The sequence below is a fragment of the Dipodomys merriami genome, unplaced genomic scaffold, assembly GCF_024711535.1.
Source record: "Dipodomys merriami isolate MVZ:Mamm:240054 unplaced genomic scaffold, mDipMer1.0.p SCAF_116, whole genome shotgun sequence".
Taxonomy (NCBI): domain Eukaryota; kingdom Metazoa; phylum Chordata; class Mammalia; order Rodentia; family Heteromyidae; genus Dipodomys; species Dipodomys merriami.
This window is the reverse complement of record NW_027202449.1, coordinates 856,607-881,004: the sequence shown is the minus strand read 5'-3', so window position 1 is coordinate 881,004 and position 24,398 is coordinate 856,607. Positions and strand designations below refer to the sequence as shown.

General features: G+C 56.2%; 2 protein-coding genes across 2 annotated transcripts in view; one reads left to right on the top strand and one right to left on the bottom strand.

Annotated features, from left to right (window-relative positions):
* The window catches only part of LOC138822838 (zinc finger CCHC domain-containing protein 14-like), a 58,142-nt gene extending 55,811 nt beyond the window's left edge, over nt 1-2,331 (bottom strand). The window contains exon 1 of the mRNA XM_070015785.1: nt 1,723-2,331. Coding sequence (XP_069871886.1) covers nt 1,723-2,331 — 609 coding nt within the window. The remainder of the gene's footprint in view (nt 1-1,722) is intronic.
* Nucleotides 1-24,398, top strand: part of LOC138822812 (uncharacterized) — a 302,929-nt gene that overhangs the window by 256,275 nt on the left and 22,256 nt on the right. The window lies entirely within an intron of this gene.

Genomic DNA, 24,398 nt, shown 5'->3' with positions numbered 1-24,398 from the left:
GACTTGAGATTCCTCTGATCTCCAACTAACCACCAGATAACTGAAGTGGAGCTGTGGCTTAAACCTTGAGCAAAAGGGACTGTGCCCAGGCCCTGAGTTCAATCCCCATGACAGACCAAAAGAAAAAAGAAAAAGAAGAAAAAGAAAAGGCCACAATCCAAGGTCCAAAGATTCAAAAGCAACAACAAACCTCACCACTAGCTAACTGAATTTTTCCAGCCATTCCATAAAGGCAAAGTTTAAAGTTCAAAGAGCCCAAAGACACTGCACGGAGGCACTAGGGAATGGCTGGGAAAAAATGATTCTCAGGCTTGAAGTGAGTTCAACCATACTCTACTTTCCAAAGAAACCACACACGGGCAGAGAAGGACTTTTCTCTAATGCAAACCTTTGGGGCTGGGCTCCAGAAGGCTGTTAAAAATTGTGAAGGAGGAGCTGGGAAGGTGGCTCAGTGGTAGAACACTTGCCTTGCATGCATGAGGCCCTGGATTCGATTCCTCAGCACCACATACGCAGAAAAAGCCAGAAGTGGGGCTGAGGCTCAAGTGGTAGAGCACTAGCCTTCAGCTGAAGAGTGGAGGGGCAGTGCCCAGGCCCAGAGTTCAGGCCCCATGACTGACCAAAAAAATGTGAAGACACAAACCTTTGAGAGACAGAGGCATGCTCCCTAACCCCAGACAGACAGAAGGTACTCCATAACCCCAGACCGACAGAAGGTGCTCCCTAACCCCAGACAGACGGAAGGTGCTCTCTAACCCCAGACAGACAGAAGATGCTCCCTAACCGGGTACAGGGCTGGTGGGCCTGGCTGGGCTGTCTCAGGGAAGGTGGGTCACCAGGGTAACTGGTAACTGAGGAGCAGGCGGCACTGAGGCGCTAGCCATTCTGTCAGTACGATAGCCAAGCTCTTAACACACTCACTGACACATACACACGCATAGATACACCTGTGCACACCTGTACTCCTAGCCTGCACACACGTGGGGCAGGCTGGTGGCGGGGACAGGCCTGCCTCCTCCTCCACGCACGTTCTGATGCCCTCCCAACTGCCCGGAGGCAGACCCTTCCTTTTCTAAACACAAGACCTGGAAAAACCCAGGTGGCCCAATGTTTAACTGTCATCCGTCATCAAGTGGCTGGCTGGGAGGACAAAGGCCTCTCCGAGTTTCAGCCCAGGTAGGAAACAGGACATACAAAGGGGCCAGGAACCCTGACCAGGGATATCCTCCCTCCAGCCCACCCCACGAGCCCGAGGAAGGGGCCAGAGGACCAGCACAGACTTGAGAGTGAGTGGAAGCTTGGGGTCAGGATGAGGTGTGCAGGGCTGATTGGGCTGGGAGATGGAAGGGAGACTGGGGTGTAAACCGTGCATTCTGGATACAGGTCTCCAGTAGGGGATGGGGGTGGGGGGGTGGGGGGGAATGCTTAAACTGTAGACTTAAGGTCTCGTGTGGGCCTAGACTGGGGACTGGGAGGGGGGCAGGGCTGAGGTGGGAACTCGGGACAGGGGCCTGAGGACTGGGAGGGGGGCAGGGCTGAGGTGGGAACTCGGGACAGGGGCCTGGGACTTGGGCGGTGGGATGTGGGTCCGGACGGAGTTAGGGCTTGGGGTGCCGGTCTGGGTGCAGATTTCAGGCGGGGGGTTGGGGGGTCCGGGTGCCAGGCAGCGCGCCCGCCCCTCCCCGCTCCCCACCGCACCGCAGGCGCGGGGCACTGACGCACCTTGTGGCAGGCCGGGCAGGTGGGCGCGCTCTTGCCCCCGGGCCCCCCGGGCCCCCCTCCGCCGCCGCCTCCGCCTCCGCCGCCGCCGCCTCCGCCGCCGCCGCCGCCGCCGCCGCTCAGGCTGCTCTGGATCTGCGTGAGCTCCTGGCGCAGCACCTGCTTCTGATGGAAGCTGAAGGCCGGGTGGTTGGAGGCCATGGTGAAGAGCAGCAGGAACTCATCGCCCGTGCGGCCCTCGTTGAGCTGCAGCCCGTAGTTGTGGATGATGGAGTCGATGTGCGTGAGCGTGCGGTAGAGCACGCCCGCCGCCTCGCGCTGCTCCGAGCCCAGCAGCGCCAGCGACACCAGCAGCTTGCTGCGCACCACCTCGTCCGTGAGGTTGGTGAGGCTGCCCAGGTCGGCCGGGTTGTTGGCCTTGATCTCCGAGTCGCGCAGCGAGTGGTAGTCCTTGCGCGCCAGGTCCTCCAGGCAGGAGCCGAGGAAGCGCAGCTCCAGCGGGATGCACAGGTCCAGCAGGCCGCACAGGAACTCCACGCGCTGCGGCGACGGCAGCTCCGAGAACCAGCGGTACACGCCGTCCCTCTGCAGCGGGCCGCGCTTCTCCACCATGCTGCCGCCCGCGCCGCGCCCCGCCCCGGGCCCGGGGGCCGCGCGGGGGCGGCCGGGGGCCGCGCCGGGGGCGCGCGGGCCGGGGCGGGCGCCGGGCGAGGCCGGGCGCGGGCGCGGGCGCGGGCCGGGCGCGCGCGGGCCGGGCGAGCCCCCCGCGGGGGGCCGGCGGGCGGGCGCGCGCGGGCCGGGGGGCGCCGGGGCGGCCGGGCCCGGGGCGGCCGGGGGCGGCGAGCGGCCTCGGGCCCCCCGCTCACGGGGAGGCTCCCTGCCCGCGCCCGTCCCCGGCGGCGGCCGGTGCGCGGCGGCGGCGGCGGCGGCGGCTGCTCCTCGTCGTCGTCGTCGTCGCCCGGGAGGCGGCCGCCCCCATCTCCCCCCGCGCCGCAGGGTCTGTCACTGCGGGCCGCCCCCCGACGGAGCCGCCCCGGCCATGCCGCCGCCTGCGCCTGCGCCCAGGCCGGCCGTTACCGCGGGCCGCGCGGCGGCGGCGGCGGCGGCGCCTCGGAGCGCTGGGCCTCGCGGGCGCGGCGGAGGGATCCGCGGACCGGGCCGCCGCCGGAGCTGCCCGCGCGGGCGGGCGGGCGGGCGGGCGGACGGGCGGACGGTCGGGCCGGGCCGGGCCGGGCCGAGAGCGGCCGCCGGAGAGCGGAGGGAAGGCGCCCGCGAGCACGGGCGGCCGCGGCCAGCACCAGTGGGCGGGGTGGCTGCCTCTCGCGACAGCCCGGGCCGGCCGGGCCCGCCCCCCGCGCTGATTGGCCCGGCCGCCCGTCTCCGGCCGGGGATTGGCCCGGCCCCGCCACGGGATTCGCTCGCGTCTCGGTCCCGCCTCCGCGGGGGCTGTCGATCACGCTGGCACCACCCCCTGCCGTCCCCCCTCGCCCTCCCTCGGAGGCCGGCGCGACCTGATTGGTCGGCGGGGCCCGGCGGGCCGGAAAACCCGGGGCGGATTTCTGGGCGCTTTTGTTCACGCAGGTTTGAGCCGAGCCCTGCTTTGGGAGCCCGGCCAGGCCGGCGGCGGCCTTCCGGCCGCGCTCCCGAGCGTCCTTTGGGGAGGTGACGGCGGCCTCGGGAAGCCGCTGGCCCGGGCTCGCTGGCCCGGGCGCTGGAGACACCCGGGCTCCCTCCCCGGATGTGTCCCTGCCGAGCTGTGTGACCTTGGGCGAGTCCCTCGGCCTCTCGGAGCCGCGGACGCTGCCCTGGAAAGGCGGTCCCCGCCCCTGGGGTCCCGCGGGTTGACGGTGAGCTCACAGAGGGGCCGGCCCGCCAGGGGTCGGTCGGCGGGAGCACCCCACCTCGGCCCGCAGCACCCCGCTCCCCGCCCGGGGAGCCAGAAAATGCCAGCACGAGGGCCAGGGGTCCGCGGGCCGAGCGGCCCGGGGCGGGCAGGGGAGCCGGGACGGCCCGCCTCCGCCCGGCCACCGCGCGGGAGCCCCCCCCCCCGCCTCCCTCCGAGGACCTGGCCCCCCAGGCCTCAGCGGTGCGAAAACGCCCTCCCAGAGCGCCACGTGGGTGCACGGGGGTGGAGCACTCGGGGTGGAGCACTCGGGGGTGGAGCACTCGGGGGGGTGGAGCACTCGGGGTGGAGCACTCGGGGGGGGTGGAGCACTCGGGGGTGGAGCACTCGGGGTGGAGCACTCGGGTGGGTGGAGCACACGGGGTGGAGCACTCAGGGTGGAGTACTCGGGGGTGGAGCACACGGGGTGGAGTACTCGGGGGTGGAGCACTCGGGGGTGGAGCACTCGGGTGGGTGGAGCACACGGGGTGGAGTACTCGGGGGTGGAGTACTCGGGGGTGGAGCACTCGGGGTGGAGCACACGGGGTGGAGCACTCGGGGGTGGAGCACTCGGGGTGGAGCACACGGGGTGAGCACTGGGGGTGGAGCACACGGGGTGAGCACTGGGGGTGGAGCACACGGGGTGGAGCACTCGGGGTGGAGCATTCGGGGGTGGAGCACACGGGGTGGAGTACTCGGGGTGGAGCACTCGGGGTGGAGCACTCGGGGGTGGAGCACTCGGGGTGGAGCACTCGGGGTGGAGCACTCGGGGGTGGAGCACTCGGGGTGGAGCACACGGGGTGGAGTACTCGGGGGTGGAGCACTCGGGGTGGAGCATTCGGGGGTGGAGCACACGGGGTGGAGTACTCGGGGTGGAGCACTCGGGGTGGAGCACACGGGGTGAGCACTGGGGGTGGAACACACGGGGGTGGAGCACTGGGGGGGGTGGAGCACTCGGGGTGGAGCACTCGGGGTGGAGCACACGGGGTGGAGCACACGGGGTGGAGCACTCGGGGTGGAGCACTCGGGGGTGGAGCACTCGGGTGGGTGGGGCACACGGGGTGGGGCACTCGGGGGGGTGGAGCACACGGGGTGGAGCACTCGGGGTGGAGCACTGGGGGGGGTGAAGCACACGGGGTGGAGCACTCGGGGGTGGAGCACTCGGGGTGGAGCACTGGGGTGGAGCACTCGGGGGTGGAGCACTCGGGGTGGAGCACACGGGGTGGAGCACACGGGGGTGGAGCACACGGGGGTGGAGCACTCGGGGGTGGAGCACTCGGGGTGGAACACAAGGGGGTGGAGCACGGGGGGGTGGAGCACTCGGGGTGGAGCACACGGGGTGGAGCACTCGGGGTGGAGCACACGGGGTGGAGCACTCGGGGGTGGAGCACTCGGGGGGTGGAACACAAGGGGGTGGAGCACGGGGGGTGGAGCACACGGGGTGGAGCACTCGGGGGGTGAAGCACACGGGGTGGAGCACTGGGGGTGGAACACACGGGGGTGGAGCACTGGGGGGGGTGGAGCACTCGGGGTGGAGCATTCGGGGTGGAGCACACGGGGTGGAGCACTCGGGGTGGAGCACTCGGGGGGTGGAGCACTGGGGTGGAGCACTGGGGTGGAGCACTCGGGGTGGAGCACACGGGGGTGGAGCACTCGGGGGTGGAGCACTCGGGGGTGGAGCACTCGGGGGTGGAGCACACGGGGTGGAGCATTCGGGGTGGCCTCTCTCTCCACCCACGCCCCTTGGGGGCATTTCCCCCCCCTCCGCGCAGCTGCCTGGGAGGGGAGAGGCCCAGGAGGGGAGAGGCCCAGGAGGGGAGAGGCAGGAGTAGCCCCCAGTTCACCTGAGTTCCCCCCGACTGTCTGCCAGTACCCTCATGAATCCATGAGGACTCCAGCCACGCTCCAGAGAGGTGGCCACCTGCAGAATCGAAGCTCTCCCAGCCAGATAGCACCTCTGCTTCCCGTGGCCCGAGGGGGCTCCTTAGAATCTCTGCATCCCCAGGTTCTGGTCCCAGCTCTGGCCAGCCCTGGGACCCCTCTGATCCCGTTTCCTCATCGGCTAAGGAAGCCCGCCAGCCAGCTAGCCCGGTGGTCTGGCAGCCCTTTCTAGCTGGGCATCAGAGGGCAATGTTGCACCAGCCACTGGACCAACATCCCGCAGCTCCTGGCCACCTCCGGGCCACCTGCTGCCCTGCACTCTGCTATTTAATGTTGGGCCAGATCAGATTGTGTCCGCTAAAAGTTCACATCCACCTAGAGCCTCCAAGTGTGGCCTGATTTGGAAATACGATCTTTGTAGGTATGATTGAGATCATGGAAATAAGATAATGGAAATAGGATAGCCCCCTCTCATTCAACAAGGCTGCCCTAAAGAAAGAACCCACCGAAGCCAGGATTGTTGGCCACACCTGTAATCCCTGCCACTCCTCCAGCTGGAGTTGTGGGAACTCAGGTGTCCCTAGTGACAGAGCCAAGAGGACCAAGGATTGGATGGTGGCCTGGGCAAGGTCCCTGAGGTTCTGTCTCAAAAACAAAACTCACCGGTGTGATGGCTCACACCTGGGATTCTAGCTGCTTGGGAGATTGGGAAGATGGTTGCTGGAGGCCCACGGGGTCCAAAGTCCTCAAGGCCCCATCTCCACCAGTAGCCAGTCACCGTGTGCCAGCTACATGGGGCCTGTAAGTCACATTGTAGTCCAAGCTGATGGGGGCATCAACGCAAGACCCTGTTTGAAAAACTCACTAAAGCACCGAGGATTGGGGGTGTGGCTCAAAATCCTTAGTTCAAACCCCAGGACCGTCAAAATCAAAATTAAAAGGCAGCTTGGGTAGTAAAATGCATGTCTGTGCGGGTAAGGGCCTGGCTACAGCCCCCAGTACCACAAAGATGAAGAAGAGGATGAGGACGACGATGACAGGGAAAACAGGGACAATGACAGAGAAGTAGAAGAGGAGGAAAGTGGGTGAGGAGGGAGCCACTTAAACACAGGCAGAGCGGCCGGGCGCTGGTGGCTCACGCCTATAATCCTAGCTACTCAGGAGGCTGAGATCTGAGGATCGCAGTTCAAAGCCAGCCCGGGCAGGAGAGACCGTGAGACTCCTATCTCCAATAAACCACCAGAAAACCGGAAGTGGCGCTGTAGCTCAAGTGGTAGAGCGCTCGCCTTGAGCTGAAGAGCTGAGGGACAGCGCTCAGGCCCAGAGTTCAAGCCCCACGACCGACAAAAAAAAAAAAACAACACAGGCAGAGCGAAGCTGAGACACGTGCCAGCAGAGGCTGGAGGAGGGATCATGGGGCCCCACACACTGGCCTTGAACTCTCAGCCTCCACAGAGGACAATCTGACAGTTTTATATCCCTTTCCCTGTGCGGTTGGCCCTTGGGTTAACCACAGGAAACCAACACAACATCATTGTCCCTCTGAACTTGAGTGTAGCTCACACTGGAGATTCAGTTCCTACCCTACAAGACCAGAACTCTTTCTTGGTTTGGGAGCTGAGTTCGACCCAGTCCCCCGTCCCAGCCTTGAAGGACTGAGGCTGCCCAGCGTCTTCTCAGCCCTGGAAAGGGGAAGCCTCTTCCTTCTGTCTGCCTCCAGCACCCGCCACGCTGGCCCTGAGGCTCTGAGCATGTCTTCCTGCTGCCCCTGGGCTCTGCCCTGATGCGGGGGGGGGGGGGGAGGGCAGGGCTTTGGTGGCTTGCACTGGCACCATCGCCCTCTGGCTGCACCTCAGGACCTTTGGACATCAAGTGCCTGTCACACACACACACACACACACACAAGTGCAGGCGGTGATCAGACGGGGCAGGCGTCCCCGAGCGTGAATGGGTTGAGCCGGGCCATCCTGCGTCTGTGGGAGGCAGGCTGGCTGGCAGCTGGGATCTAGCTAGGATATGGCAGTATGTCTGTCTGCACATTTCTTTGTGCTACACTTGTGAGCATAGGACAGAATGAGCAGGCCAGACTAGCCCTCCTGAAGGACTCTAAGGGAGCGCCATTTCAGGGAGCAAGTTCCCCCGACGACTGAGCCCACAGGAAAGCACACATAAGGTTGCCTGGGTTTGCTTCTTGTGTCTGAATTAATGAGGTCGCGACTCTCACGTGGCTGAAGGGGGTGGCCAGGCAGGGGCCAGTGCACCGCCCTCCAGAAGCCCTCCTTCCACCACAGCAGCCTGCCCTGGGGGAATAACGGTGGTCCAGCCAGGGACCGGATGGAGGGCCGGTATGGCTGAGCTGGCTGATGACTCCTCCAGAGGTGTGGTCCAGCCCAGGCTCTGCAGAGAGCCCCCTCTTTCCCTTGGCCTGGACCCTGCTCTCTGGGGACCCAGCACCCCTCCCAGGGGCCACAGGTGGCTCCTCTCCCCGGAGGGAATCACAGACCGGACCTTAGTTCCTTCACCATTTCTGCAGAGCAGAGCCTCCGGCGGTGTCTATCAGATGCCAACTTCCCCAGCCGTGGCTGCCGACCAAGGAGTCATACACGTGCCGGTGCCAGGCACACACTCAGCCCTGGCGTCTGTGCATGGACCGGCCGGCCCGGGTGTCTGGTGCTGGGCTGGGTGCCCAGCTTCCCCGGGGGCAGGTCTGCTGCACAGGGGTCAGGTTCCACGTGGCCTGGCCCTGGGATCTGTGTGTTCACCAGCCACCTGGTCCCCAGCTCACAGCACTTGGAAACCCCGCCTGCGGCGGGCGCCTGCCCAGGAGCCTTCTCCACACTCACAGCACCATGAAACCAACCAGTTTCCGGTAGGAACCATTCGGCAAGAACTCTCCCTGTTCTACAGATAGGGAAACTGAAAGGTGCTAGAATGAGTCACAGACACGGCTCCAGGGTTTGCTTTTTTGTGGTTGTTTTGTTTTGATGCCCGTCTCCATGCTGGAACTTAGGGTCTGGGCCGTGTCCCTGAAACAACTTCTTTTTTTTTTTTATCATTGAACTGCTATTTTCATAAACATGAGGTATTTCAAAGTACTGTAAGATGTAGCACTAAATATTTACATTTTTTAAAGAAATCAAAACACCGACCTTTCTATTTACCCAGTTTTATGCACCAAACATGACAAATACATTAACAGGAAGAAAACGGGATGGGTAAAAAGGGCATATATGGGCATATATATATATATATATATATATATATATATATATATATAATTACAAAAGTTTCTTTGAAACTTTTTCCCCCTCAAAGCTAGCACTGTATGACGTAAGCCACAGCCCCATTTCCGGCTTTTTGGTGGTTAATTGGAGATAAGAGTCTCCCAGACTTTTCCTGCCTAGTCTGGCTTTGAACCGCCATCCTCAGAGCTCAGCCTCCTGGATAGCTAGGATTGCAGGTGTGAAGCATTAGTGCCTGGTGGCTCCTAGGTTTTTCCCATGAAGTTCTGAAGCCTTATTTCCATGGTAAGCTTGTTCCTTGCCTGTCTATGTATGCTTTTGCTACTCCTTTCTTTAGTGGTACTGAGGACTGACATCAAGGCCTTATGCTTGCTGTGTAAGCACTCTACCACTGAGCTACATTCCCATCCCTCTTGTTTGTCCTTTGCTTTTGAGAAAGAGCCTTGCTAACTTGGCCTGGACTGGCCTCAGACTTTCTATCCTACTGCCTCCACCTTCTGAATAGGTAGAATTACAGGCATGAAGCCCCCGCCCCTCCCTGTATGTTTGTGAGACAGGGTGCCCCCACACAGCCCAGCCGTGATCTTCCTGCTTCAGCCTCTCACGTGCTGGAACATCAAGTGTGTGCCACCACACACAGCTGGCCCGGTCTGTTTTCTCCCTTAGTGTTTCCCAAATGTCCTTCCTCATCAGTGACTGTATTGGAAATGTTTCCAGGCAGTACAGAATCACTTGTGTATATCATGACCTACTGGAAAGACCCCTGGTTCTGGGCCTGCTGGTTCTTTGTTTCTAAGCTGGAGAGTTTCAGAGGACAGCCCGATCTCCAGACTTTGGCCCTCTGGCTCCTGTGGTGCTCAGAGAAGCGCTCACAGGGAACGCTTGCCTGGGTACTGATCAAGCCTGCAAAGACGCGAGCCGCACCAGACCCACACACTCAGAGCAACACATCCAACAGCAGACAGCACACTGTCTGAAGGGCAGGGTGTGCTCTAAAATGCTGCTTTAGCAAATCATCAGAATCCAGCAACCTGTCACCTCCCCCTGCTTCAAAGAGGTCATTCTAGAAGGATCTTCCTCCCTCCCTCCCTCCTTCCTTTCCCTTCCCTTCCTTCCTTCCTTCCTTCCCATTTCCCCCCTCCCTCCTTCCTTACCATCTTCCTATTCTTCACCCCCACACACACAACCTTGTCAGTTCCAGGGCTTGAAGTCGGGATGCTTTCTGACTTGAACCACACACCCCTTAGCCTAGCTTTTTTGGCAGTTGTGGGCTTAAACTCAGAGCCTGAGCTCTTTTGCTCAAGGCTAGTACTCTACCACTTTGAGCCACAGCTCCACTTCTGTTTTTTTTTTTTTGTTTTGTTTTGTTTTTTGGGGTTTTTTTGGTGATTAATTGGAGATAAGAGTCTCATGGGGACTTTCTAACCTGGGCTGGCTTCAAACCATGATCCTCAGATCTCAGCCTCCTCAGTAAGCATGAGCCTCTGGTGCCTAGCTTCAGAAGACAATGCTCTTATGGGAGCAATACTGATTGTTCAGACTATAGGCACAGCTCAAGTGACAGAATGCCAGCCATGAGCAAAAAAGTCAAATGAGAACACAAATCCCTGAGTTCAAGCTCCAGTATCAGCACCAAACAAAACAAAACAAAGAGCTATGATTGCTTGAAACTGCATCTTGGGCCCCTCTTCAAACCATCAGGAATCCGGTGTGAGAGTGGCTATATATATATATTTTTTGGGGGGGGGGTCCGGTCATGGGGCCTGAACTCTGGGCCTAGGCGCTGTCCCTCAGGTCTTCAGCTCTACCACTTGAGCCACAGCGCCACTTCCGGCTTTTTTTTCCTTTTTGCTTATGTGGTACTGAGGGAACAAACCCAGGGCCTCAGGCATGCAAGGCAAGCGCTCTACCCCTGAGCCACCTTCCCAGCCCCGAGAGTGGCTATATTATAAGTTTGGGGAGTCTTCATACTTCTAGGTGGACTGGCCTCTGGACACACAAATTGCAAGCAGCAGAATCTACCATACCTCGCTTGAGCAGAAAAGGTTTGTCACGCAATATCTCAGAGTCATGGATTGAGATGGGAATGTCATTTTGTGTTTCTACAAGTTGCCATTTCATATTTCTGTGTGTGTGTGTGAAATATTGAGATTAAATTCAGAGCCTTTGCTTGCTAGGTGGGTGCTTTACCACTTGAGCTCCCAGCTCTTTTGTGTTAGAAATTTTTCAGATAAGGCTTCATGATGATGCCTCTACACTCCTGGACCACAGCTTCTATTTATGCCAGATAGCTGGCACAATAGGTCTGAACCGCCACGCCCAACTTGTTATTGGTTGAGGTGGGGTCCTGTGGTCTTTCTGCCCAGGCTGACAATGCAATCCCCTGGTCTGTGACTTTCAAGTAGCCAGGTTATAGCTGTGAGGCAGTTTGCTGGGCAGTTTTGCTCAGTTTTCTGTTGGGTTCTGTGCTCTGTTTCTCTTGCTTTTTGAAACTTCGTTACAGACTAAGGATATTGGTTCTTTGTGATTCAGGTGGAAAATGTTCTCATGTGTCACTTGTCCTTGGAAACCTTGTTGATGATGTCTGCACCATGAACAAGAGTCATGTCTTTTTATGTCATTAAATGTATTGGTGTATCCTTTTATGGCATCTGGATTTTGAGCTATGATTTGATAAATCCAGGCTATAAAGGACTGAGCGCAGGCTTTAAACTATAAATAGGGTGAGCCATGGGAAGTTTACTTCTATGAGGTATTTGATTTTTTTTTTCTGGTCCTGGGGCTTGAACTCGGGGCCTGGGCACTGTCCCTGAGCTGCTTTTTGCTCAAAACTAGCATTCTAACCACTTGAGCCACAGCGCCACTAAGCCACATTCACAGCCACCTAGGTATTTGCTTTTGATAGCTTTGTGCGCAAGTGTGTGTGTGTGTGTGTGTGTGTGTGTGTGTGTGAGAGAGAGAGAGAGAGAGAGAGAGAGAGAGAGAGAGAGAGCATGTGGAGGGGGGGGACTTGAACTCAGGGTCTCACGCTCTTCCTTAGCTTTTTCTGCTCATTTCATTTTCAGCTTTTTTTTTTTTTTTTTTTTGCTAGTCATGTGGCCTGAACTCTGGGCCTGGGCGCTGTCCCTCAGCTCTTCAGCTCCAGGCTAGCACTCTACCACTTGAGCCACAGCGCCACTTCCAGCTTTTTCTGCTTATGTGGTGCTGAGGAATCAAACCCAGGGCCTCAGGCATGCAAGGCAAGCGCTCTACCACTGAGCCACCTTCCCAGCCCCTGCATGGGCTATTTTTGAGATAATGTGACTCCTTGTCTAGGTGTGAACCTGGACCGCAGTCCTATTTCCTGTTTCCTACTGTGGCTTGGATGACAGACATGTACTAGCACATTCACCCATTTCTGAGAAGTGGTCTCTAGTCTATGCCAAGGCAGGCTACAAACCTTGAGCCTCCCTATCTCTAATAGCTAGGGGTTATGGGTGTGAGTCACCCTGCTTTGTCAATTTCCTAATCCTTAGTAATAGCAATTACCAACACCCTGCTCTAGCAGGGAGGAGACTCCAAAGGGACAATCCTTACAGAGCCCCAAGCACACAGGAGATAAAGGGTAGCCTTTTGTTACTTTAGGGTTTCTGACTTTAGCATCCAAAACTACTATACAAAGAAGCAAACTGGTGTCGGTTACATGACCTGGAGGCCCTGTGAAGTCTTTTGTCACATTTCCTTCCTGTCTCCTGCAGCGTTTGCAAATTTCCTGGGATCTGGTCAGGGTTGGGGGAGGTCAGCCAGGATGCTTCCTAAACTTTCACTTTCCTTTCTTCTTTGAGACTTAAACTCTCCCTCTTCCTACCAAGTGCTGGGATTACAGATGTGCGCCACCATTCCAGGCTAAAAGATATGTTTTAGAATAGATGTCAAAAGAATATGGGCTGGGAAGGTGGCTCAGTGGTAGAGCGCTTGCCTTGCATGCATGAGGCCCTGGGTTCGATTCCTCAGAACCACATAAGCAGAAAAAGCCAGATTTGGCACTGTGGCTCAAGTGGTAGGTAGAGTGCTAGCCTTGAGCTGAAGAGCTGAGGGACAGCGCCCAGGCCCAGAGTTCAGGCCCCATCACTGGCAAAGAAAAAAAAAAGAATATGTACCAGTCAGGTGCTGGTGGCTCACGTCTGTCATCTTACCTACTCAGGAAGCTGAGATTCTGAGGATCATTGTTCGAAGCCAGTTGGGGCAAGAAAGCCTGTGAGATTCTATTTATAGTTAACCAGCCAAAAGCCAGGCTAGAGGTGTGACTCAAGTGGCAGAGTATCAGCCTTGAGTAAAAACGTTCAGGGAGAGCACCTAAGTCTTGAGTACAAGCCCCAGGACTGGCACTAAGGAAAAAAAGTGCCAGCAATTCCCCTTTTCTCCCTAAAATGGGTTTGTGAACTAGGTTGTACAGACAGGCAACCCATGACCAGGTTAGACACAAAGGAACATGGGATCCTCCTGGGTGTTCCCACAGGCCACGGGTTCCTGAGTGTCGTCACGCCCCTCAACTCCTCTGCCTCGAAAAGCTCAGTGGGGTTTTGGCCATGAGGGTCACATGACCCTGTGGGCCACTGACTGGCTGGAGAGTCCCAGGGAACCCAGACCAGGCCCAAGACTGTGGCCAGGCTCCCTCCTCCCAGCTCCCAGCGGTCTGAACGGTGGGGCACCGTGGGCCAGGTCCAGGGGCCTCCAGCTGGGCGGGAGGAAGTGGCCTGGGGGAGCAGCGGGTACCCAGCCCACCCTCCTCAGTCCCAGGGGCAGATTTCTGGCTGCGGCCCGAGAGGGATGTGGCTTCCTTCTCTGAAGCTCCGTCCCAGGCCTGCAGTTCGGGGCACATGCTATATTTAGGTGGCTGGCACCGTGGCTGAGTCCCGTTGAAGGGGAGCGGGCTGCTGAGCCACAGGGTGGGGGCAGAGGAAAGGGGCCCAGGGAGCCCCTGAACAATCGGGCTGCGGGCTGGCAGGCGGGCTGGCTGTCACCCACAGCGACATTAATCACATCCTGCCTGGCGTCCCCAGCAGCTCTGAGACATGTGGAGAGACTCCCCTTGGGCTGCAGGGAGATTCTGGGCCCCACCTCCCACGCGGGGGAGGTGCCCCCCACACCCTGGAGTGGATTCCTCCTACCTGCTCTCAGAGAGGCCCCACCCCCACCCCCACCCCCGGGGTGGCATGGGGGCCGTCAGAGCTAGGTTCCACCACTCTTCCAGCCAGGGCCCTAGGGGTGCCAGCAACAGAAGCAGGGATCTCAGATCCTGGGGTGCTTACGGGCAGTGCGTGGAGAGGCTGGGGAGGGCGGGGCTAGGGGAATTCTGCCTGGCCCACTCTGCGCCATCTCATAAAGCACTGGAGCCCCTGGTGAGTGCTAAGCCCTGACCAGGCCCAGGCCTCCAGGAGCCGCCCTGCAAAGGGACGGGTCCTCACGCGGGCCTCCCTGAGTCTGCCCCCTTGGGCCACGCATGGCTTACTTGGAGCGTATAAAGCTCTGGGCAGACCATGCCATAGGCTGAGGGAGGGGACTTGGGCAGGAGCGGAGAGTGTGACTCACACAAGTCTGCCCGGCCAAGAGGCTGGCAGGGAGGCGCGGCCCTGCCGCTGAAACCCGGCTCGCTGGCCAGGCCTCGGCTTGCCAGAGGCCAAGTCCTACCCCTCTCTGCCGGGCCTGCCCCAATCATTTGTCTCTCCCTTCTCCTCCCCTCCCTGCCCCCAGCCCTCTGCCCTGGGTTCCTCCAGGCTCCTTGGGATTGGTCTGAAAGAATTCAGGCTCTGCCCTCAGAAAACCACAGGGCTGGCCACACTGCTTCTCGGTGTTTCCTAACAGGGAGACGAGGCCTCTCTTCAGGGCTGTCAGACAGCCCTGGCTGGACATGGATGCCAGAGCCCCCGGCTCCGCTCCTCACGGGCCAGGGTCGGGACACAGGAGTGCTCGCCTGAGCACTGACCCAGGAGCGCTGCCGTCCCCAGGTCGGGTCCCACCGTGCAGGAAGGATGCCGCTGTGCTGCCCCATGGTGGGGAGGGCAGAATCTAAATACTTAAGATCCAGCCACTAGCCACCAGGGGCGGTGGCTGATGCCAATAATTCAAGCCATGCAGGAAATGGAAATCAGGAGGATTAGGGTTTGACGGCAGGCCAGGTACAATGTTAGTGCTGTCCCTACCTCAATCGGCCAGGGGCACGCTTGTCATCTCAGCCAGTCAAGAAACCGCAGGTCAGAGGACACTGGCCTGACCTCGCGGCAAACAGGACCTGGGGCAGGCGGCCAGGAAGAGGGGCGGAAGCCCTTACTTGGGGAAGGCATGGCGGTGCCGAGAAAAAGGGATCAGGGCTTGGCTTCCATTGTGTTTCCTTTGCTCTGACACTAGGTGAATTTACTTGTATTTAAAAGATTTTTCATTAGTGTGTATGCGTGTGCACACGTCTATAAAAGGATGGACTGGCTGTGGCACTTCCACAACTACAGTGCCCCACACCCGTCACTCTCGAGTCTACACTGCTTTCACATTACCAGCTGGGCTGGAAGACCCTGACTGTGGTCAGCTGACTAAAGGTGGCCCCTGCAACGTGGAGTGGCTCTCCTCCATGTACGCTGTGAACAAGGCTGGTTTTACCAAGCCCTTTTTTTTTTTTTTTGCCAGTCCTGGGGCTTGAACTCAGGGCCTGGGCGCTGTCCCTGAGCCTCTTTTGCTCAAGGCTAGCACTCTACCACTTGAGCCACAGCACCACTTCCAGCTTTTTCTGTGTATCTAGTACTGAGGAATCGAATCCAGGGCTTCATGCAACCACTAAGCCATCTTCCCAGCCTCCAGGCCGTCTCTTAAGCAAAGTGTCCTTCCTAAAGACAGACAAGTCATTTCCCTATGTAAATACTAATCATGGGATCATTTTGCAGAATATTTTCTTCCTAGGAGAAGCATCTCGCCGCCTCCCCCAGTATTGCGGTTTGAAGTCAAAGCCTCATTATTGCTCAACTTGCTGGCTCAGCTGGCACTCTATCACTTAAGCCACATCTCCAGTCTGACTTTTTTTTTTTTCTGGTTAATTGGAGATGGGATCTGAGTGACTAAGGCTGGCTTCAGACTGCAATCCTCAGATCTCAGCCTTTTGAGTAGCTGGGATTACAGGTGTGAACCATTAACATCCTGTAGTGCTATGTGCTTTTAATCAAGCTCTTTATTAATCTAGTGTTTATCTCTGAACTTATGGCTCCTGTTTCTCATGGCTCCTGACCCCTTACAACCTACCTCGTCACACCCGGGCAGAGCATGGCCAGGGCCAGGAGGCATCTGGAAGACAGAATCCTGCATCAGTGCACAGAGGCAGGTCCCGAGCTACCTAGAAAACCTCTGAGGTAGGACACAGATAATGGGAGGCTTGCAAGAACAGCCCAAATAAGAAGAGCCATGGTGCCGTTCCTACTGGACTTGGTAGGATTTGGAGAAAGCAGGAGACTGACAAGCTGGCCCCGCAACTACTGATGGAGTAGTGTGCGTTTATTCCAGGAGCTGGGGTTCGCCAGGGTTGGCTCCACACGCGGCATTGCAAAACCTCATTTAGCCAGCCTGTGTCTCTTGGAGGGCAGGGATGCCTGTGGGCAGCCTTGGGCACATAATGGCAGGAATTCATTAGGATTACATTTGCTGCTAGAATAAAGGCCAAACTAACAGTGGCTTCGACGAGACAGCAGATCATTTCTTTGTTAAGAAATAGCCAAAAAAGCCAGGCACCGGTGTCTCACGCCTGTCATCTTAGTCACTTAGGAGGCTGAGATCTGAGGATTACGGTTCAAAGCCAGCCTGGGTAGGAAAGTCCATGAAACTCTTATCTCCAGTAAACCACCAGAAAACCAGAAGTAGCGCTGGCTCAAGTGGTACAGCACTTGCCTTGAGCTGAAGAGCTGAGGGACAGCGCCCAGGCCCAGAGTTCAAGCCCCACGACTAACAAAAAAATTTTTTAAAAAGCCAAAAATGAAGCAATCCTGGTAAAGAGGCAATTCTGGGAATTCTTTTGGCTTCTTGTTGCTCTCCATCCACAATATGTGCTTTCCGTGGTCAGATCTAAGCTGGCTGCTCCAGCTCTGGCCAGCACACCCAATTCCAGCCAGGAGGAGGGAAGAGGAAGTGAATGGTACCTCCTCTTCTGGACAAGGCTAAGAAGTTTCACTCACATCTGATTGGCTGGGACCTTATCACATGGCCACATTTAGCTGCAAGGGAGGCTGGGAAATGTAGTTTTTATGCTGATTATGTGCCGTCCAGCATTCTAATGGAAGCAAGCCACAGAGGGGAGAATAGATAAGAGTCGCTGGCCGAGGACCTGTGGCAGTCAGAGCTGGAGGGAACAAGCACCTTAGTGAGAGAGGCAGTTGTGCCACAGTGTCAAAAGGCTCAGGCCCTGGATTCACACCTGGGACGCATGGATTCACACCTGGGATGCATGGATTCACACCTGGGATGCGTCCCTTCAGCTGCACCTGTGAGTCGCTGCGACTCTGGTAACACAGATTGTGCTGGTCCCAACACTGGCATTTTAACATTGTGAAAACTGGGATGGGCTTACAAGTGTAATGGCATCTTTAATGGACAGTTTTTTCATTTTTGGCAGTAGTGGGGTTTGAACTCAGGGCCTTGTGCTTGTCAGGAAGGTGCTCTACTGTTTGAGCCGCACCTCTATCCCTTTTTGTGTTACTTTTTGGATAAGGTCTTGCATTTTTTTGCCTAGGCTGGCCTTGAATTAGGATGCTCTTGACCTTAGCTGGAATTACAGAGAGGAGCCACCTCTTCTGGTCTTATTCTTAAGTAGCATACAACTTCATGGTGTACTTTTCAACTAAGTGACATCTATATTCACTGAAATACAATAGTGCTTTGAAGATGACTTCATTGATAGAACATGTATATATATATACATACATATATATATATATATATATATATATATATATATTTTTTTTTTTTTTTCCCAGTCATGGGGCCTGAACTCTGGGCCTGGGTGCTGTTCCTCAGCTCTTCAGCTCAAGGCGAGCGCTCTACCACCTGAGCCTCAGTGCCATTTCTGGCTTTTTCTGCTTATGTGGTGCTGAGGAATCGAACCCAGGGCCTCATGCATGCAAGGCAAGCGCTCTACCACCGAGCCACCTTCCCAGCCCAGAACATGCATATTCTATTTGTTGATGAAAGCATGAAGGCCATAGAATATGGGATGTTTATACTCATGTCTGTGAGCATGGGTGGTTCCAGGACGGCAGGCAGAGCTTCACAAATGTCACCCACAGCTACATCAGCAGGGGCCTCCCACGCATGGCAGCAGGGACTCCACATAGCTGACAGTAAAAGAATGCCCTGGAAGCCGGGCGCTGGTGGCTCACGCCTGTCATCCTAGCTACTCAGGAGGCTGAGATCTGAGGATCGCGGTTCAAAGCCAGCCTGGGCAGGAAAGTCCATGAAACTCTTATGTCCAATAAACCACCAGAAAACAGGAAGTGGTGCCGTGGCTCAAGTGGTAGAGTGCTCACCTTGAACTGAAGAGCTGAGGGACAGCGCTCGGGCCCAGAGTTCAAGACCCATGACTGACAAAAAAAAAAAAAAAAAAAAAGAATGCCCTGGCCTCGTATGTCTGTCGAGTCCTTCCTGTTGGCCAGGCAAAGAGGCAGGCTGGCCCTTCCCCTGCTCATGCTGCCCAAGTGCTTAAAACTGACTCTGCCACTGCTGTACCATGAGGGGCAGGGGGAGGTGGGGAGGGTCGGGAAGCTCACTTCCCTTCTGATTTTCCCTTCCTTCCTTCCTTCCTTCCTTCTTTCCTTCCTTCCTTCCTTCCTCCTTCCTTCCTTCCTTCCTTCCTCCTTCCTTCCTTCCTTCCTCCTTCCCTCCTTCCTTCCTTCCTTCCTTCTTTCTGTGCTTCTTTCTTTCTTTTTGCTAGTCCTGGGGCTTGGACTCAGGGCCTGGACACTGTCCCTGAGCTTCTTTTGCTCAAGGCTAGCACTGTACCAGTTGAGCCACAGCACCACTTCTGGCTTTTTCTGTGTGTGTGGTACTGAGGAATCGAACCCAGGGCAACATGCATGCTAGGCGAGCGCTCTACCTCTGAGCCACCTTCCCAGCCTCCCCTTCTGGTTTTCTGATCTATGCTTTGGGGAGGGGTGGGGGACCCTGCACCACCAGGACACCAACTACAAACCTAACAAGGAGAATATGTTCTCTCTCAGAGCTGAGTCCCACCCTGTGGCGTGGGGGTGGGCCCTGGACTGAAGGCTCCTGCCTCTCTATGTCCTGCGGCCTCGGCTTAGCCTGTGCCCCGCTTTGTCCCTGCCTCCTCTCCCTATAAGACACTTCCATGGTGTCTAAGGCCCCTCTTCCACACCTTGCCTACATTGATTTCACCAGTGGGGACTGCATCCACGCGGGGTCCCGTGCTTGCTGAGGCTCCCGGAGCAGCCCGCCCAGCCCCGGGCCGGGCCTCTGTGTGATCGCTCCTCACCGCCCGCAGCTGCTGCTGCTCTCCCGGCCCGTCTGTGGGCTCCGGGAGGCGTCTCCACTACCAGCCGTCATGAACAGTCTGTTCTGAGAGGGAAAGGGTGCTGCCCAACCAGAACGTTCTGGACTGCTGTCAAGAGGAGATGAGGGAAGACAAGCCCCAGGGGAAATAATTAACAGAAAAAGTCACGTGCGGAGAACTCACTCCAGCATGTCAAAATGGGTTACCAGAAACTTTCTTGCTGCTTTGTTTATTCTTATTTTTTCTCTCTGCTAACCATACACACCACGTACACATGCGCACACACAAACACAACAGTAACATTCCGGTTAAGCACTTAATTTGTCAAAACACAGAGATTGCCTAAGAGGGTTTCAGTCTGGGATGTCTGCTTTTACTTTCCTTGAAGGAAAAATTAGCAAGGCCTAAGGGTTGTGGCTGAGTGTCCTGGATGAAATGGGCCTACAAGAGAACAGAGGAACAAAGCCTCCTAAGCGTTTTCAGAGCCCAGTGCTGGTGGCTCACGCCTGTAATCCTGGCTCCATGGACGGCAGGGATCTGGAGGATAGAAGTTCAGCCTGGCAAAAAGTTTGTGAGACCCATCTCAACATAGCAGGGCATATGCCTGCCGTCCTAGTTCCTAGAAAGCTGACACAGGAGGCTCAAAGTCGAGGCCCGTGAAGCAGAAAGCAAGACACTATTTTAAAATTAACTAGAGCAAAGAGAGTCTAAAAGCCAGGAGGGGTGGAGGATTATGAGGTCCAGGCCAGGTTGGGCTACATATCGAGACCCTATCTCAAACAACTAGGACAGCAAAGTGAGTCCACAGGAAGTGACTTTAACCAGCTCCTGGATGCAGCCTCTTAGATGTGCATTGGCCTTGGTTTTATTAGAAGAAAGGAAAAGGCTTTCTGAATTGAGTTTACTGTTGTGGAAATTGGAGTCACATAACTGTTCGGAGAACCACAGCAGCCCTAGCATCTTTTCCCAAATATTTTGTGATGCTACTTTTATTATTGTGAAACAAAATTCATAGAAAACATAACCTAGGCAGGGAAGGTGGCTTAGTGTAGAGTGCTTGCCTAGCATGCATAAAGCCCTGGGTTCGATTCTCCAGCACCACATAAGCAGAAAAGCTGGAAGTGGTGCTGTAGCTCAAGCAGTAGAAGGACCGGCCAAAAAAAAGAAAAGAAAAGAAAAAGAAAACATAACTCACCTACACCTACACACACACACACACACACACACACACACACACACACACACACACACACACACACACACACACGTACAAGGCATTGCCTTAACATAAAACTGAAGTAAGCAGGAGCCAGTCCTAGTGAAACTGCAGGGTTTGGTGAGGTCTAGTAGAGGTGCCAGCCCGGCCTGCGGTGTATCACGGGGCGGATCACGTGGTTTTCCAAAATGCTGAACAGATCTAAGTGAAGTTCCAGGCAGAAGAAGAAACAGCCTCCTCGTGGTCACATGGTGGCTGCATTCCGAGAATATCCAAAGTACAGGACAAGTTTGCAGAACACAAACGAAAAATGGAGCTAGGCTCCAGACCTGTAATTTACCCGAGGGCTGTTCACTCTCGGGAGAGGCTGGTGGCGACATGGAGGTCTTGGTTTGGGGGGCTGTCTGCTCAGTGTATCCCTGCAGGTCTCGGGGGGCCCCAGGGGGCAGCACTGTGTCTGTCTGGCAGGGGACCCCTGGTCTCCGCTGAGCAGCCACGTGGGTCAGGGCCGTGGTGGGGTCTGTACAGCTGGGTACCGGGAAGGTGCTCAGGACTGGGGCATCTCCACCTCCACACCCCGTGCTGAATCCTGAAAAGCCTCTCCCAACGCTCCAGAGTCTGGATGGGTTTGTTTCACAATTCAGTGGGCTTTAGTGCATTTACACAGTTGTGCATACATGGCTTCCATCCAGCTAGTTCCAGAACTCTCTTTTCTTTTCCCTCCTTCCCTCCCTTCCTCCTTCCCTCCCTCCCTCCTTCCCTCCCTCCCTCCCTTCCTTCCTTCCTTCCTTCCTTCCCTTCTTTCTTTCTTTCTTTCTTTCTTTCTTTCTTTCTTTCTTTCTTTCTTTCTTTCTTTCTTTCTTTCTTTCTTTCTTTCTTTCTTTCTTTCTTTCCTCTGAACTGAGGGCCTTGCACTAGAACATGTCTAATATCCTGAAAAGAAATTCCACATCCATCAGTAGCCACTTCTACTTGTTCCCAGTAAACTCTCTGTTTTCTTATCTGGTTTTTTTTTTCCTTTTTTTGTTGGTCGTGGGGCTTGAACTCTGGGCCTGGGCACTATCCCTCAGCTTTTCAGCTCAAGGCTAGAGCTCTATCACTTGAGCCACAGAGCCACTTCTGGTTTTCTGGGTGGTTTATTGGAGATAAGAGTCTCAAGGCCTTTACTGCTGGGCTGGCTTTGAACCACAATCCTCAGATCTCAGCCTCCTGACTAGCTAGGATGACAGGTGTGAGCCACCAGCACTGGGCCATTTTTTTTTTTTTTAAATTTTTGAGCCATCCCATTGGTGGCTCACACCTGTATCCCTAGCTACTCAGGAGGCTGAGATCTGAGGATTGTGGTTCAAAGCCAGTCTGGACAGGAAAGTTCATAAGACTCTTATCTCCAAATTAATCAGGAAGAAGCTGAGAGTAGAGCTGTGACTCAAGTGGTGGAGCATCAGCTTTAAGTGAAAAGTTAAGGGACAGTACTCAGGCCCTGAGATCAAGTCCCCAGTAGTAGGCATAATAATTTTTTTTTTTAAATCAAAAGGGCCAGGAAGGTGGCTCAGTGGTAGAGCGCTTGCCTTGCATGCCTGAAGCCCTGAGTTCAATTCCTCAGCACTACAAAAGAAAAAAGCCGGAAGTGGCACTGTGGCTCAAGTGGTAGAGCGCTAGCCTTGAGCTGAAGAGCTGAGGGACAGCGCCCAGGTCCAGAGTTCAGGCCCCATGACCCACCAAAAAAATAAAATAAATAAAAAACCAAAACCCCTGAGATCTGTTGAAGTTAGTGATGAGTTTCTTCCCACGATTCTACCCATCGTCCCTCTGAGTCCACAGGCCCCACTGGGCCCCCTGGAGCCGCTCCAGCCATCAGCCAAAGCTCAGCTTCCTGTGTATCACCCGCCCTGGCTGGCGGTGCTGGCCTCTGTGGTGGAGTGGGTAAAAAACATCCCTGGTGTTTGGGAAATTGTCCTCACTGACTGTGGGAAAACCCTGAGATTCCCTGGTGTCCAGGAACCGCAGCTGCTTCCGAATCTAACATCATGACCAACACCAAGCCCTCTGGTGAACAAGGTCTATGTCCGGGCCCCCGGAGCCCCTGGCTGCCTGGCCGCCCAGCCGAGAGTCCTGGCTCTGTTTTCTGGAGTCGTTCAGAAGGAGAGCAGGAGTGGAGCACCCCCAAGGGCTCTGCTGTGGAAGGAGGGGACTCCCTCCCCTGCCCGCCCAGCCCGCGCTGCGGTCTCGCTCGCTCCCTCCGCCGGCAGGCAGACCTGCTCCGGCCAAGGCAGGCCATCTGCCTGGGCTTCATGCACGAGGAAGTGCAGCTCTGGCTTCCTCGGGTCCATTTTCCTCCCTCTTTCCTACTTGCCAGTGAGGCGGGCCGCGGCTCTGTGTCAGGAAGCAGGCGGCTCGCTGCCCTTTGCTCCTAGGGCCCCAGCAGCCCCCCTCCTCCCAGCTCCGGCAGAACCTAAGGGAATCACCCCGGGAAGCCTGCGCAGCTTCCACTGTGTGCTTTGTTGGCTTTGTGCTTGTGCCTGGGACGGCTTCTGATCTGCGGCCGGCCAAGCACCCCAAAAGCCAGCTGCAGCAGCCCTAGGATTAAAATAACTGAAAATCCCCATCCATGCTGCTTGCTTGGCACAGGTTTTAGCTCCAGTTGTGAGCAGAAGCCAGAGGCGGCTCAGAGGCAGCCTGGTGCGGACTGCGGGAGCTTGCTGGCTGCTCCCCAGCCCCTCGCGGACAGCCCTTTGTTCTGGGCCCATGGAGCAGACAGGAAAATGGCCCTGGGCCCAGACTTTCCCATGGCCCCACAGCTGGGTTCGGCTGCCCAGGACCTGCTACCTGCAGGAGTGGATGTTTCTTCCCCTTCCTTGCATGCCTCCTCTTCTGCCTTCCTTCTTCTCTCTTCTTTCCCTTTCCTCCGTGGTTCCATCCATCTATTTTTCTTTTCTTTTTTAGGTCTGAGACTGGGACTGGAACTTGGTACCCTCCTGCTTTCCCTCACTGGCTAGTGCTCTACCAACTGAGCAATGCCTCCACCCTCCCCCCCCATTGAGAGAGAGAGAGAGAGAGAGAGAGAGAGAGAGAGAGAGAGAGTGGATACTGGGGCTTAAACTCAGGGCCTGGTTGCTGTTCCTGAGCTTTTTGGCTCCATGCTGGCGCTCTACCACTTAAGTTACAGCTCCACTTCCAACTTATTTTGCTGCTTAGTTGGAGATAAGAGTCTCACAGACTTTCCTGCCTGGGCTGGCTCTAAACTGCGATCCTCAGATCTCAGCCTCCTGAGTAGCTAGGCTTACACATGTAAGCCACAGGCATCAGGCTATTCATCTGTTTTTTGTTGTTGTCATTGTTTTTGGTCTGTCATGGAGCTTGAACTCAGGGCCTAGGCACTGTTCCTGAGCATTTGCTCTGGGCAAGTGCTCTACCACAAGCACCACTTCCAGTTTTCTGGTGATTAATTGGAGATAAGAGTCTCACAGAGGGCTGGGAAGGTGGCTCAGTGGTAGAGTGCTTGCCTTGCATGCATGAGGCCCTGGGTTCCATTCCTCAGTACCACATAAGCAGAAAAAGCTGGAAGTGGCGCTGTGGCTCAAGTGGTAGAGCGCTAGGCTTGAGCTGAAGAGCTGAGGGACAGCGCCCAGACCCAGAGTTCAGGCCACACAACTGACCCTCCAAAAAAAACAAAGTCTCATGGACTTTCCTGCCTGAGCTGGCTTTGAACCACGATCCTCAGATCTCAGCCTCCTGAATAGCTAGAATTATTCCAGCACCCAGCTCTATTTGTCTATTTTTTAATTGAAAATTGATCTGTGCAAATGGTAAAACAAAATACAATGATCAAAGAGGCCAGCAGAGGGTTCTATGCAGTACTAGGGGTGATGTTACACACCTGTAACCCAACGGGCAAAGACAGGAGAGTCATGAGTTCCAGGCCAGCCTGGAAAACAAAGGCAA